At 40.4% G+C, this 15,042-nt stretch overlaps 1 protein-coding gene and 1 pseudogene across 2 annotated transcripts in view; one reads left to right on the top strand and one right to left on the bottom strand.

Moving 5' to 3' along the window:
- The window catches only part of acer2.L (alkaline ceramidase 2 L homeolog), a 29,121-nt gene extending 23,318 nt beyond the window's left edge, over positions 1–5,803 (top strand). For both annotated transcript variants that reach the window (XM_018257461.2, XM_018257455.2), the window contains exons 5-6: positions 3,188–3,325; positions 4,509–5,803. In XM_018257461.2, coding sequence (XP_018112950.1) covers positions 3,188–3,325; positions 4,509–4,695 — 325 coding nt within the window. In that variant the 3' untranslated portion in view covers positions 4,696–5,803. The remainder of the gene's footprint in view (positions 1–3,187; positions 3,326–4,508) is intronic.
- A 1,668-nt stretch (positions 5,804–7,471) lies between these two features.
- LOC108713825 lies at positions 7,472–7,817 on the bottom strand (annotated as a pseudogene).
- Positions 7,818–15,042: the final 7,225 nt, after the last annotated feature.

A 15,042-nucleotide genomic window follows, 5' to 3' on the forward strand; every position in this document is an offset into this window, starting at 1 on the left:
TATAGTACACTGGGACTGCTATAACCAAAGCACAGAAAAATATTTTATAAATTATAATAAGTAATAATGCTCAAGTGGTTCATATTCAGACAAAGAAAATCAAGTTTGAGATGGAGTCCAGAATTGATTCAGCTACAGTGATATAGACACTCCAGGGACCAGAAAGTGTGAGACATGATCATCTTGGCTTGTGCTGACAGGCTCCGAGTAATTGGCAGATAACAGTATGGGGCTTCCAGTTTCACAATGCAGAACCTAGCAAATTCTAGTTGTTGTAGCAGTGATAGAGCTTAGGGGCAGATGTATTAAGGGTCGAATATCGAGGATTAATTAACCCTCGATATTCGACTAGGAACTAAAATCGTTCGACTTCGAATATCGAAGTCGAACGATTTAGCGCAGATTATTCGTTCGATCGAACGATTAAATCCTTCGAATCGAACGATTCGAAGGATTTTAATACAACGATCGAAGGAATATCCTTCGATCAAAAAATCACAGGCAAGCCTATGGGGATCTTCCCCATAGGCTAACATTGACTTCGGTAGCTTTTAGCTGCCGAAGTAGGGGGTCGAAGTTTTTCTTAAAGAGACAGTACTTCGACTATCGAATGGTCGAATAGTCGAACGATTTTTACTTCGAATCGTTCGAGTCGAAGTAGTAGTCGAAGTAGCCCAAAAAACACTTCGAAATTCGAAGTTTTTTTAATTCGAATCCTTCACTCGAGCTTTGTAAATGTGCCCCTTAGTGTTTTTGTAAGTATAGCTATAAATTCTAACACTTGCTTCTTTAGGTGAAAATTAAAATTGAAGTTGGAACATTGAACACGTTGGTGGCCAGTAGTGTAGCAATAGTAGGGAGCAGACTCCTGACTTCTACTTACCCCCAATGGAATAATATTATTGGTGCCTCTAGCCTAATATAATTTAAGCTTTACTGTAAGAGATTTTTAAGAAAATATTATAGCAAGTTCATATAATTAATAATAAGGATATTATCATTCCTCAAGAGGTTTTATGTAGCTTAATGACTTATTCGGGTAGGGCGTGTAAAGGTATGGGATCCGTTATCTGGAAACCTTATATCTAGAAAGCTCCAAATTACAGGAAGGCCATCTCCCATAGACTCCAATTTAATCAAATAATTGACATTTTTAAAAATGATTTCCTTTTTCTTTGTAATAATAAAAACGTACCTTGTACTTGATCCCAACTAAGATTTCATGAATCCTTACGGGAGGCAGAAAAATCTTATTGGACTTAATTAATGTTTGAAAGATTTTTTAGTAGGCTTAGTTTATGGAGATGTACGGAAGGACCCCCTATCTGGAAAACCTCAGGTCCTAAGCGTTTTGTATAACAGGTCCCATATCTGTGTTCTCATTATAATATACAGCAAATCCCCATGTGTTTAAAATGAAACAAAGAAAGAAATCGCCAGCACTTTGTCTAACCATAGCATTGACCAGAAGAAACACGCCTGTGCCATGCTGAACTACAGTCTGGAGTTGACCATCTGTAATGCACTAAATTTGCTCTGTCTAATGGTAGCAGTAGCCAGTTATAAGGTTATAAATGGACCTGCATTGTAAAATATAATGATACAAGAAACCAAGAAGTTCAATGACCATATAAAAAACTCAAGAGTTTAGACAAGTATTTTTTTTATTGGTCAAGGAACTCCAAGGTGGCTTCTAGTGTCTTCATATTTTAAAGCAGAATCATACATTAATAATACAGTTTATACATTTAAATACCATTTATAGAGTTTATTTATGGCTAAAGTTAGAAATGACAAGAAATACTTGTGCTATTAGTCATGCATTTTGTGTGTTTCAATTGCCTAAACGTGTTATTATTACACAGTGTTGTACTTTAATGCTTTCTAATTATATCTGAATAACATTTTGTATGTGCTAAAATAAGACTAATTGCCAACTGTCAACTGTTTTTTAAATGTAATATTAAGCTTTGCTTAGTGATCATGGAACTGTTGGTGAACCGCAGGAGCAGCAGTTATTTAATTCACTGAACAGTGCCAAAGACTTTATCATTGTCCATCAGTTTCCTTCCAGCTCTGGGAACTGTGATATATGGTGCAATTTCAGCAGTGTCATTGACCGTGGACATGTCCGCTCATTGCACTGCTAAGAAGCTTCCTGGAAATGGGACACGTGACTCAATTCTATCTAAGCCTTCAGTCTGTCCATCTACGCAAATCCTCAGGATTTGTCTTTTACGATACACAATCACTTGCAAAAACACACGCACACACAAAAATAAAATAGAGGCTACTAATTTTGTAAACTGAAAACCATGTGTTCTCCATTGATGATAAGAGAAACAAGAAATACATTTCAGGGGCATCTAAAGATGTTTTTTCTGGGGAAAACATGTGTGTTTTTAGTTCCCAGTACCCTAGCAGCCATGCATTGATTTGAATAAGAGACTGAAATATGAATAGGAGAGGCTTGAATAGAAAGATGAGTATAAAGTTTCATAGAAAGATCCATTTGCAATCTTAAAGAGCCTTTGTTTTAAGATGGGGTCAATGACCCCCATTTGAAAGCTCAAAAGAATCATTAGAAGAAAGCAATTAACTTTTAAAAAACTATAAGAAACAAAAAATGAAGACCCATTGAAAAGTTCAGTTTTATAACATACTAAAAGTTAACTTAAAGGTGAGCCACCCCTTTAACTGATGCTTGGGCATCCTGTTCCACTCCCTCCCATCAGCCCATTCAAGTAGCAATAACAATACATTTGTAGCCTTACACAACATTTGTGTTTCAGATGGGGTCAGTGAGATCCATTTGAAAGGTGGAAAAATTCAGAAGAAGGAGGCAAATAATTCCAAAACTATAAAAGATGAAGTACAATTGAAAAGTCACTGAGAATTAGCCATTGTATAACCTAAAGAAGAACTACCCCTTTAAGCAAATGAAATATTCACAGATACCCTAGAATTCTTTTCATGCAAACTGGTTCCCTTTTGAAACTCACAACTAGACTAAGCTACTCAATGCTGCCAGAAGTGGTATCAATCTAACCAACTAACTAGTGCAACTGAATATCCCTGGCTTTGTTTTAAATCACCAGGAATCACAAGATGTTGTTGAACCATGTTACTGTTCATTGCATACACATTTGCTGCACGTGAAAACCACCTTTATGCCTTGATATTTCAGATGTGACAACATGCGGGTTTTTAAGCTTGGAGTGATGTCTGGGTTTTGGTGGACGCTGGCGTTGGCCTGTTGGATCAGTGACAAAGCTTTTTGTGAAATATGGTCCTCTTTCAACTTTCCCTACCTCCACTGTGTATGGTGAGTGTGGTTTTCTTTAGTTCATATTTGCACGAACTTGACGTTCTTTAGTGTTAGTTGTTATGAAACAACAATTTTTTTGGCAGCACTCAGATAAATCCGAACAAATGGCTCAAGCGGTTTCTGTGATTAAGAAGGTACTTTGCATTTAATACAGGAGAGCACAAACTGTAAACATCCACTCCGTTTGTATATGCAGTACAGTTTAGGAAAGGCACAATGTTGCGCACTTACAAGCACTTCTTATGTATTTAAAGTGCTTCACAAAGGTACTTGTGCCTATACAAGCTCCTTGCAAAATGCTCTAATGTGCTGGTTACTGCGTATACTCAGCCAGTATATTTCCACCAGCAGAGAACACCTGCCCAAAATTTGTGGTGCCTGCCACTGAAGTGAATGGTAACCGGCTGCCTGTCTATGGCTGACCCAGCAAAGATAATGTCTAGTCTGGCATGGGCCTAAGATCTTAGAAACACAAATGTACTGTTCTGTCTCCTGAACTGCAGTAAAGCTTAGAATGGGCTTGATGGGAGGGAGTGGAACAGGACAACTAAACAACATTTAAAGGGGTGGTTCACCTGTAAGTTAACTTTTAGTATGTTATACAGTGGCTTATTCTAAACAACTTTTCAATAGGTCTTCATTTTTTTTGTTTTTTATAGGTTTTTATTTTTAAATTATTTGTCACCAACCCCCATATTAAAAAACAAAGGCTCTTTAAACCTGCAAATATATTCTTGCTGCACTTTTTATTACTCATCTTTCTATTTAGGCCCCTCCTATTCATATTCCATTCTCTTATTCCAATCAGTGCATGGTTGCTAGGGTAATTTGGATCCTAGCAACCAGATTGCAGAAATTGCCAACTGGAGAGTTGATGAATAAAAAGCTAAATAACCCAAAAAACACAAATAATAAAATATGAATACCGATTACAAATTGTCTCAGAACATCACTCTCTACATCATACTAAAAGTGAATTCCAAGGTAAATTCTTTTTTAAGGAATTCAGCCATGTGCAGGAGTCTTTAAACATCTTTCAGTGATTAGAGACCATGAGCCCATATTTTAGAAGCTGTGATATTTGTTTGTATGGAGCTTTAATCCCCCATGACAGAGAAAGTATCATCACATTGAAGTGAACTTATACTGGAAGGATGATCACTTATCTTTTTCCTTGCAGGCACATCCTTATCTGCCTGGCTGCTTATCTCGGCTGTGTCTGCTTCGCTTACTTTCATGCCGCATCTGAAATCCCAGAACAGGGACCTGCCATCAAATTTTGGCCTAGTGAAAAGTGGGCCTTCATTGGAGTACCTTATGTCACTTTACTCTGTGCAAACAAGAAATCGCCCATTAAAATTACATGAATGCTGGCAAAGAGATCAGACGGTAATCTACGCATTCACCTGAACAGACTCATGTTGGGATTTTCCCCTATAAATCCTATAAATAAGAGCTGGTGACAATGAATTCTTCATCCTCCCAGTGAATCCTTCTACACAGCAGTGCTGCAACTGCCATCAAATAATATTTATTTACAAGTATTCTGTTTGTTGTTTGTACATGGTCTATGATGGTAGTACATTTACCTTCACATTATTATTATTATTACATTTATTTGTCCATAGCAAATCCCTGGAGGTATTTTGGATTGAGCATGGCAAGTACATTTAGAGGGTTATTTATTAAACTTCAAATTTTTTTGGACAGGCTTTTAATGGCAAAACTCAAATTTTTCTAGGAAACAAAATACTTTTTCGAGATTTATAAAACCCCGATGCTGCAAAAAGCCCAAATCCAAAAATCTGCCGTTTCAGACCTGTTGAGGTCCTGTATAAGTCAATGGGAGAGGCACCTATCGCAAAATTAATTTATCATGGTCTTCGGTGGGTTTAGCCCGAAAATCCAGGGTTTTCAAGCAAAAACTGGAAAAAATTTAGTGAATTTCCGGTTTTCACTCGATTTTATCAAGTTTTTCTGCGAGCTGAATTAATTCTGGTTATTTTATGAATGAATAAGGTCAAATCAAGCATGGGCTTTGGGCGTGGTTTTTTTTAATAAAATATGAGATAAATTCAGATTTTAGTAAATCAACCCCTTAATAAGGCTGCCTTTTGCAACTAAGTCTAATTTGAATGACAGACTCTGATGGTGCTTGAAGTTCATGGAAAATCACCCGACAAAAGGACAATTTTTACATTCTTTCTATTGCTGTATTTCATTTGAAAATATGTATTAAATTTTACCAATAAGAAAAGGATGAAGAGTCAGTATATTGAGTTTCCTTTATTGAACATTTATATTTATATACTTTGTATTTAAAATGTTAAATAGGGTTAATACAACTTTGTTTTCTTTTCTTTTTTGAAACGGTGTAATAGACAAATGAAAATCTATTTTAGTCAAGCATTTAAGTGCAAATTGCTCTTATTTCTCTTACGAAAAGCTATTATATAAAATAATATGTTAAATTCACACCTCATGACTGTTGTGTAATATTGAGTGAATATTGAAGTGGTGTATGAGGAAAGTGTGTGCGTTATGTAAAATTTCATATTGAATGCGCTGTTTGCTCTGCCTATCTGAATGCATGAAAGAAGTGTTAACAAAACTGCATGGTGTACAATACCTGTACAGTCAGCCAATGGTGTTGCAAGCCAGCAGCCAGTTATGGTGGATATCATGGACACTTGTCTGGTGCGCTCCAGCACATACGGGGGTCACTTGGCAGTACCACACACATATTTGTGTGTATGTATGTAAGTGGACAGAAATGTCTCCTCCAAAATGGTGCTAGACTTCACCTAGTAGAATGATTCAGTTTATTTTAAAGTATACCGAGAGCTGTAATCTAGTAACATCAGAAGCTTGAAAAGACTTCTCCCAGACTCTACAGGCCCAGCGACCCTCGTAATGCCCCAGTGCAAACAGGGCAGCCATCAGGGGGGAGAGTTGTAGGGGGCCCCGAGGGCAAGGGGGGCCCGGTCACGCCACACTTACTTGATTAGCTGGGCCCCCCTTCTTTCTGAGAGCTGCAGACTTCGGGATGGCATGGACGTTTAAGGGGGCCCTGGCCACCAATTTTCTCATAATGTGGGGGTCCTGGCCACCAATTTTTTTCTCATGTGGGGTCCTAGCCACCAATATTTTTTAATGGGGGGGGCCTTGGCCACAAATGTTTTTTTATGGGGGGCCCTGACCACCAATATCTTTTTATTTTTTATTAACAATTAACACGTGGGAACCCTAGCCACCAATATTTTTTGTTTTTTTACTGTGTGGTGGGGGGCGGACCTGTAGGTGGAGCTTGCAGTGGGTGCGGCCCAGGAATTTTTGTCGTATGGGGCCCTGCAATTTCTGATGGCGGTCCTGAGTGCAAACATTGACCAGATAATTCTGCATACTTGAAAATCCCTTTGGATGAGGGCCGCATTGTTACAGTTTGTGTAGGCCTCAATGGATGATCCAATTCTTGACCCTAGTGTCCACTTTAATGTCCTTATAACACAGACTAACCTTTCTGTGTGTGTTTTGGAGTGTGGGGAAACCCATGCAAGTACAGGGAGAACATACAAATTCATTGAAGACAGACCTCTTGTCAAAATCAACTGTGGTTCTCTTGTTGGGGTAAAGTATGGCAAATAAGTTCAGCATATTTTAAAAACCCTAGGTGCATTTTTTCACATTCAGTGGAATGTTGAAATCTGATCAGGCCTGGATTTGTGGAGAGGCCAGCAAGGTCCGGGCCTAGGGCGGCAGGATTTCAGGGGGGCGGCATGCTGCTCAACCACACCCACATTGGTTCAGAAACACTGGGGAGGTGCAGGAGATACGATCGTTTTTAAAATTTCATGTACCCAATCCCCATTGCTTTGGTCCCGATGATGAAAATTTGATTGAATAAAAGTGAGGGGGTGGGGCGATGAACGACAGTGGGCCTTGGGGCACCTGCTATGTAAATCCAGCTCTGAATCTGATTAGCCATATATTATTAACATTTATTGTTAGAGCGCCAACATATTGTGAGCTGTCAGGGATAAGAAATATTACTCCCTTCATTTGTTGGGGGGGATCACAAAGCTTGAAAAACACTGAGTGGGTGGAGTCTAATCGGTACAAACACAGAGCGGCATCTCCCAGGCTCTACTGCACGGCTTGCTCGTTAGCATTCCCACCTGTTTCCTGTGGCTTTGTAACATCTGTCAGCTCAGGGGGCTGGAGAAGGGGTCCACCCTGAGTGGCTCAAAGGAGTCTTCTGAGCTGCGGAATGCCAGCCCTGCTGTGGCTGATGCTTGTGGCCTAACAGTTTGGCTGGTGAAACCACCATCTCCTAGGGTCTTGTCATCCAGTAGCTGGTCATCCTCTGTTCCTCAGGAGGTCTCTTTATAATTCCATCAATAATCTATTTTAGTTCCTATACTGTGGTGCTCTCCTTAGCATCTGTAAATATGGTGATCTTGTGGTTGCGGATCTTCAAAAACACGTCCATCCTGGCGGTATCCGTCCTGGGGAGTACAGCGACAACACAAAGAGCGACCGCCTTACGGTGGGCCATGTTGTGGGTGGGGGTGCTGATAGTTTTGGATAAAACCCCTCCTGATACTGCAGGAGGGGGCCAGTAGCTCAGGCCAGAGAGGGTCCCTGAAATGTTGCATTTGGCCCCTCCCAACTCATAAAGAACATATAAACAAACAAATGAAGTATGTTAATTGAATGACCACTAGATTGTAAAATGTACATGTATGTACCATTTCATCAATTTATTATACAGGCATGGGACCTTTCTTTAATTTGGATCTTCATACCTTAAGTCTACTAGATAATAATGTAAAGTTTTGCTCCCAATAAGGATTCATTATATCTTCGTTTGGACCAAGTACCAGCTACAGTTTTATTATTATAGAGAAAAGGGAAATCATTTAAAAAAATGGTATTATTTGAATATAGAGCTTTTTGGATAACGGGTTTTCGGATAACGGATCCCATACCTGTTGTTTTGACAAAGTGCATTAAAATAAAGGCATTTTTACAGTAATGAGGAGTGCTTTTACCTTGCCAACTGGACATGTAGGAGAAACGTGTGGGGCTTGCCCATATGTGCACAATTTAAAAGATTGGCAGAAGGTGCCATTCATTTACTTTTGTCAGCCCCTTATGGACTAGTGACTCTAAAGGCAACTATTTTGTTATTATTTGTTATTTTGTTAGCTAGAAGAAGCCGCATATGCAGGTGGCAGGGGAGGATCTAGTCCACAGATTGAAACCAAGGTTTTATATTTTGATCACAGGTAAACAGGTTAGGGACCGCCGTATGGGCTTTACCTTGACGTGGTATGGCGGCTTACCAATTTTATGATCATAACTTTGTAACAAAAAACCCTGTTTTTCTTTTTTTAGACAAGGGATTATTGTATTTAAATATTTTTTTTTTATATGGCCTTAGTAGTGCACCCACAACCCCCCTCTTGTTCCCAGTTTGAGCACAAAAGTGTCTGGCTCAGGAATGGGGGTTTACAATACAATGGCAGGGGTATTCTATATTAGGCTAGGGCCAGACGTTGAGGATCTCAGTCTGTGGAAAAACGCAGGCAGAGAATCCGCTCCTTCGCTTCTGCTCTGCTACCCTACTGCCACCTGTATACATTGCCTTGGCTCAGGTGCAGGCAGACGCAGCAGATTTCAGCACAAAATGCAAGATCTCGCATTTCTCCACCAAATACACTGCATCTGTCTGCACATGAGCCAAGGCAATGCATTTGGGTACAGGCACATGGAGCAGCGGAGGAGCGGCCAAGCACCACATTGACTGGCAGTAGACTTAAGAGAAGCTTACCATGTACATATTAGGACTTTTCCAATGTCTCACGTGTGCCTCTCATTTAGTTTCAGGTCTACAGTCGGCCATACACATACGCAGATTTAAGTTGCTAGTTATGGCCCTTCTAAAGTTGGCCATGTATGGGACCTCCCTGATTGCCTCCTCAATAGAAATCTGGCTGAAAATTGTGCAGATATATACTGGTTTGGTTTGAAAAACCCATCAGATATGTACCGCATTGGCCTGTTGATGTGGTCCTCTCCCAACAGGCATGCATTGACTCTTGTCTGGACTGGGAGTCAAAACAGACCCTGGCATTTCAGGTACATAGATGCACACACAGCCCCCCACCAGCCCAATAAATAATGACTGTCTATGACATCTTATAGCAGCCCCTCTGGCATTTGCCAGAACCCCCAGATTGCCAGTCCTCATCTGCATAGGCTCATTAGGGACAAACGATTGAATCAGAATGTAGGTGGCCAAATTGGGCAAGCATCTGCTAGTTTGGCGACCTCACCAAATGAGTAGATATTAAAGTGTATGGCTAGCTTACCTAACTGGTACATCTCTTCATAGGAACCAGATGCACATATTCCACGTATCAATTGTCAGTGCTTTGCATGCCTAACTTCATGGTCAGGCCTCCTCCATGCTCCTCCTTCCATCCTCTGTCAGCCTTCTGATATGCACATTCAATCCTTCTCTCTCCTCACCTTAACTCTTGCAAACACTAACCCTAACTGTAAATGTGTACTTTTAGGATTAGAGATAAGGTAAGAGTTAGGGTTAGGGTGGTGATGCCAGATGCAGGATAAAAGAGATCTGGCTACAGAGGGAGGAAGGGAGCAGAAAGAGTAACAGATACACAGATAACCCAAACCTCACACAGTGAAAAGTGCATGTGGGACAATGCAATCACCAGCGGATGTCCTATTATGTAGCTAAACTTTACCTGTTGTATTTCATTAAATAGTCTGCTCTTTGGTGCTCTCACTGTGACATTCAGTATTTATGAGGAAGTGTTCTGTGCATACTTATGTTCTGTGGAGATGACTTTCCACTAGAGGGCAGTGTGCGCCTGAGGATGCCGGATTCTTTTCTAATTTTAAGTTAAACTGAAAACAATATACCTGAAAACCACAGGATGTAAGAAATAACTGAGGATTTATGGAGTAAATGTCACATACAGTGCCTTGTGGTAATAGCACCTGGCATGCCTGTTGGAGTTTTATAAACAATTTCCTCAAACGTTAATAGAGAATGATCCCATGTAGGAGACATTGCACGGTTGTATACGAGCTGTACAGTTAATTCCCTCAAATCTTACCCTTTGACAACGCAGTCACTCTTGTTGGCAAGGGAGTTAACAGAATGGCAGAAACGTAGAATTATGTCCACGGTCTATTTCAATGAATGGTGAAAGTGTGTTGCCTAGCAACAGGATGTTTCCAATGTGGCAGTTCTTGGTGCTTCTTAAAGGGTGAAAGGGGCATTTTATTGATCTGAGCCATATCTTATTTAACCCACCCCTAGAAGGATTACAATTCAGTCAACTGAGATAGAGACTGAAAAAAATGTCTGTGTATGTGTGTATATATTATATATACCTGGTTGTTGTTCCAGCAATACTGGAACTGGAGTGAAGCCACTGGACAAAGGTACACTGCCAGGGGGCTCTATAGGTAACTACTGCTCAGTAAAGAAGCCATAGATAATAGCTGTACAGATAGTGTTGCACTAGGACTCCCATAATTCCATCAAAGTATGTACCTGGCTGCTGGGAGCTTAAGTTCAATAACATTCAGTGGGTAGCTCTTTACAGTGGGCCTAGCACAAACAATACCAAAAGCAGACCCCCACAAACTCAATTTTCAAACCTCATCAAATATATTGCAATATTGATTAGACCTGTTGGCCAATGCCCCATAGACAGAAGATAACATCTCAATATTTGGCATTGTATCGGGCTGATCTGACCATTGGGATGCGGGAAAACGGATGGATCATAAAGTGGGTATACATTAACCCAAACTTGCTTGTAGTATAAGGTAAAAAACAAACAGACTAATTTTCTAGGTAATAATGAATAATATAGGGTTCTGGTTTTTACTTTAGGCTAAACATTTATATTATCTTCAAAAATGGTCCCATTTATTGGAGCTCCCTATAGATCTACTGTGGTCCCTGTCCAAGTTTCAAATGAGAAATTGTGTGTTCTAACAGTCCCTGTCACAAGCACAGTAGAAGGGGGACAGCCAATTACAGCCCTGAGTCACACGCTCAAAGACAGGCTTCAGTTCCCTATCAGATCACTACTTTTTTTCAAAACCTTTCTTCTATATTTAAAAGAGTATAATACACTGGCACATTCTTGTTTTTTTACACAATATGTTTCCTTTAATAGATATCTGGCGAATTTTCAACTAGATATCAGAATTACTGGACCTCCAAAGGCCAATGAAATTCCAACTCAATCTAAAGGGTATGAACAGGCAGCCTAGACGAATGGTACAGGAACTGTCCTTGGCTGCCATTAAAGAAGAGGTTGTTAACACACCTCTGTAGGGGAAGTGTGGACCAAGTTCCACTGGTGAAAGGCTGGCATCGTCAGGGTGGAGGGCCCCCTCACTGCTGGAACTGCAGAACTCCATGGCACATGACACAGATATGACCTAACTATTAGATGGGTCCTAAAGTGGAAAACCTACCTTTAAACTAGAAGAACCACTGGTTAGATGGCTAACCACAGGAGCAGCTAGTATGTGCCATATTGAGAATACAGAGGGAATGGTTGGGGCCAGGCCATTTGTGACTGCAGAATTTGGGAAATGAAGGGCCAGTAGACAGTGGCTCAAAGGAAACCACAATGACTGCTGCCTTTTTTAAACAGGGGAGATTTCAGGATCTGGTGCACGAAGTGTCAGGACAAACCCTGCAAGCTGCCAACAGTACATTGAGGTAGTGGGCATCACCTGGATGGACATCACATACTTTGGCCATAAAAGGAATGAGTTCAACCGCATGCCATTCAGGCTAACAAATGCTCCCAGCACCTTCCAGAGGCTAGTGGAGTGCTGTTTGGGGAATATTAACTTTGCCACATTGCTCATATATTTGGATGATGCAGTAATTTTCTTCTGCACCTTTGAAGAACATTTTTTGCACCTGTTGAGTCAGCTACAGCCTTTTAAACTAAAATTAAAACCGGCTAATTGCAGGCAGGAGCACAAACAATTGTCCACGCAGCAGTGGGCTGCCCCAAAAAATATCGGATGTCTGTGACAGGGCCGGAACTAGGGGTAGGCAGAGTAGGCACGTGCCTAGGGCCAAAGCTGGGGGGGCGCCAGGCACGTACCTGCTCTGTCGCCTACCCCATATCCGGTTCCCTCTCTCCTCGACTAAGTGTAGCATTTCAGCATCTTCTTGCGGTACTGCGCATTCGTGCACCCAAAATCATGGTTCCGCGCATGCTGATGTGCGCTTCCATACACACCGATCTGCGCAAGCTGGGGGGCGCCGTGGCTGGGCAGGTTGCATAGGGCGCCTGCTCAGTCTGAGATCATTTCCAACCAGTGTCTTGTGGGCAACATGCTCACCAACCCCTTGGATGTTGCTCCCAGTGGCCTCAAAACAAGAGCTTATTTTTGAATTTTAGGCTAGGAGGCAAGATTTGGTTGCATAAAAAACAGGTGTGCTGCCAAACAGATCCTCCTGTAGACTGAAAGTCCACATAGGGGCTGCCAAATAGCCAATCACAGCCCTTTTTTGGCACCCCAGGAACATTTTTCATGCTTATGTTGCTCCCCAACTCATTTTACATTTGAATGTGGCTCATGGGTGAAAAAGGTTGGTTGGCTGGTATAGACGATAGACAATTTATAGATTTCAAATAAAATTTTATTACATTATTATATTCTTTTGCCAACATTGAAAGGGTTATATGTGTTTATTATACATACTGCGTTAGATATATCTTACACACGTTTTACATTCAGGTGTCCATATGTACAGAACAATGTTGAAATAAAACTCTCCAAGTTAAAATATAATTTCTCTACTATACTATATAATATACATTTTGTTCTATGTACAATGTTATTAAGAAGATGGCGTTGATTGACATGCAATACCGACGACTGTCAGAAGATCCTGCAAAACACCTTGATACACACAAACAGAGCACAACATGATGGGGTTTATCTCAGAGGATAGACCCCATACAAAGCCATCACTCAGACAGCACTGGCTGTGATTATCAGACCCATAATCCTCTGCTTTACAATACTGCCTGATTGACGTCTTTGTGCGTGCTTAGCCAGGCTGATAAATATGCCCTGCTATATGATGTCCTCTAGTAAAACACTTAATGAAAACCCCCACATCAAGGTTTCAGCTATCATATTGTTATTGCTTTCTGTGTAAATGAAAATAACTGCACAACATTAGAATAGACATTAAGAATATATAATACTGAATTAATAGAACGGCGTTATTTAACCACCTTAAGCTATTATATTTGCAGGTATTATTTGGAATATAGTTGTGATATGGGCCAGCCTGGCCTGCCAGAGCAGCAAAGAATTTAGTGGTGGGTAGAGTCATTAGTGTGCCCAGACTAGAAACATATTCACTTTCACATTTCCACAACAGCACTTTCTGCATATAATAATTGTGAGAATGGGACAACATAAGAGCTTCCCTGGTGGGCCCAAGGGGTCCAGTCTGTAACTTTGTTACATTTAAACTATATAAATAAATGATGATGATAATGATTTAAGCACAACTTTGGTAAAATTTTATAAATGTGTTGCACAATATCACATGCCATTTGTATTTTTATCCGAGAGTGATGCCATGGTCCCAGAGCAATTGCCCTCTGTATCCTATAATTAAATCAACCACAGTTGTTGTTCATACGAGTTAGCTATTATAGCAGTCCCATGTTTTATTAGTAATTGCCAAGTCCCTGAATCTGAGTTTATTGGCTATCTTTTTGGTGCTATTTTATTTAAAGGGGTGGTTCTCCTTCAGGGTAACGTTTAATATGCTATAGAAAGGGCATTTCTTAGCCCATCAATGGGTCTTCATTTTAAAAATTTTTTATGGTTTTTCAATTATTTGCCATCATCTTCTGACTCTTTCCATCTTTCAAATAAGGGTAACTGTCCCCTGCAGCCCAAAGCTGTTGCTCTATGAGGCTACAATTTTATGGGTATTGTTTTGTTGTGTTACTTATATTTATATTCAGATCTTCTTTTACCCATAATCCAGTTTCATATTCAACCCACTGCCTGGTTGCTAGGGTCATTTGGATCCTAGGATGCTGTGTCTTTTAATCAAATGTTATAATAAAGATAACTGTGTATAAACTGAAGCTGAATTGAGCGATCCTTGACCTTCGGAGTGCGCTGCAACATTCTTTGGATTTATGTGATTTGACTGCCTCCCTTAGCACAGACTCGGGGCAGCAGCACCTGGGTCAATCTACATATCGGGTAAACCAACAGATTTATTCTAACAATGAATGAATGATGAGAAGGCCAGTGAGAGGGTGGATTAAACTTTGAATATTTGTGCAGGGCTTGGGGCTGAGTGCACCCGGGGGCCACACGGACTGAACGGTGAGACCCAAAGACCTAGCAAATAAATAATTACATTGGGGGGAGCCCGATATACTAAGAAAATAGAAATCCTAGCAACCGGATAGCTGCTGAAGAGCAGTAGAACAAACAGCTAAATAATTAAAAAACCACAACAAATAAAAAATGAAGACCAACTGCAAAATGTCTCAGACTAGCACGCTCTACATCATACTAAAAGTTAATTTAAAGGCGAACAACCCCTTTAAATCATCACATAACAATATATTGTACTTCTTCAGAATAAGATAACA

The sequence above is a fragment of the Xenopus laevis genome, chromosome 1L (assembly GCF_017654675.1).
Source record: "Xenopus laevis strain J_2021 chromosome 1L, Xenopus_laevis_v10.1, whole genome shotgun sequence".
NCBI classification, from domain to species: Eukaryota; Metazoa; Chordata; class Amphibia; order Anura; family Pipidae; genus Xenopus; species Xenopus laevis.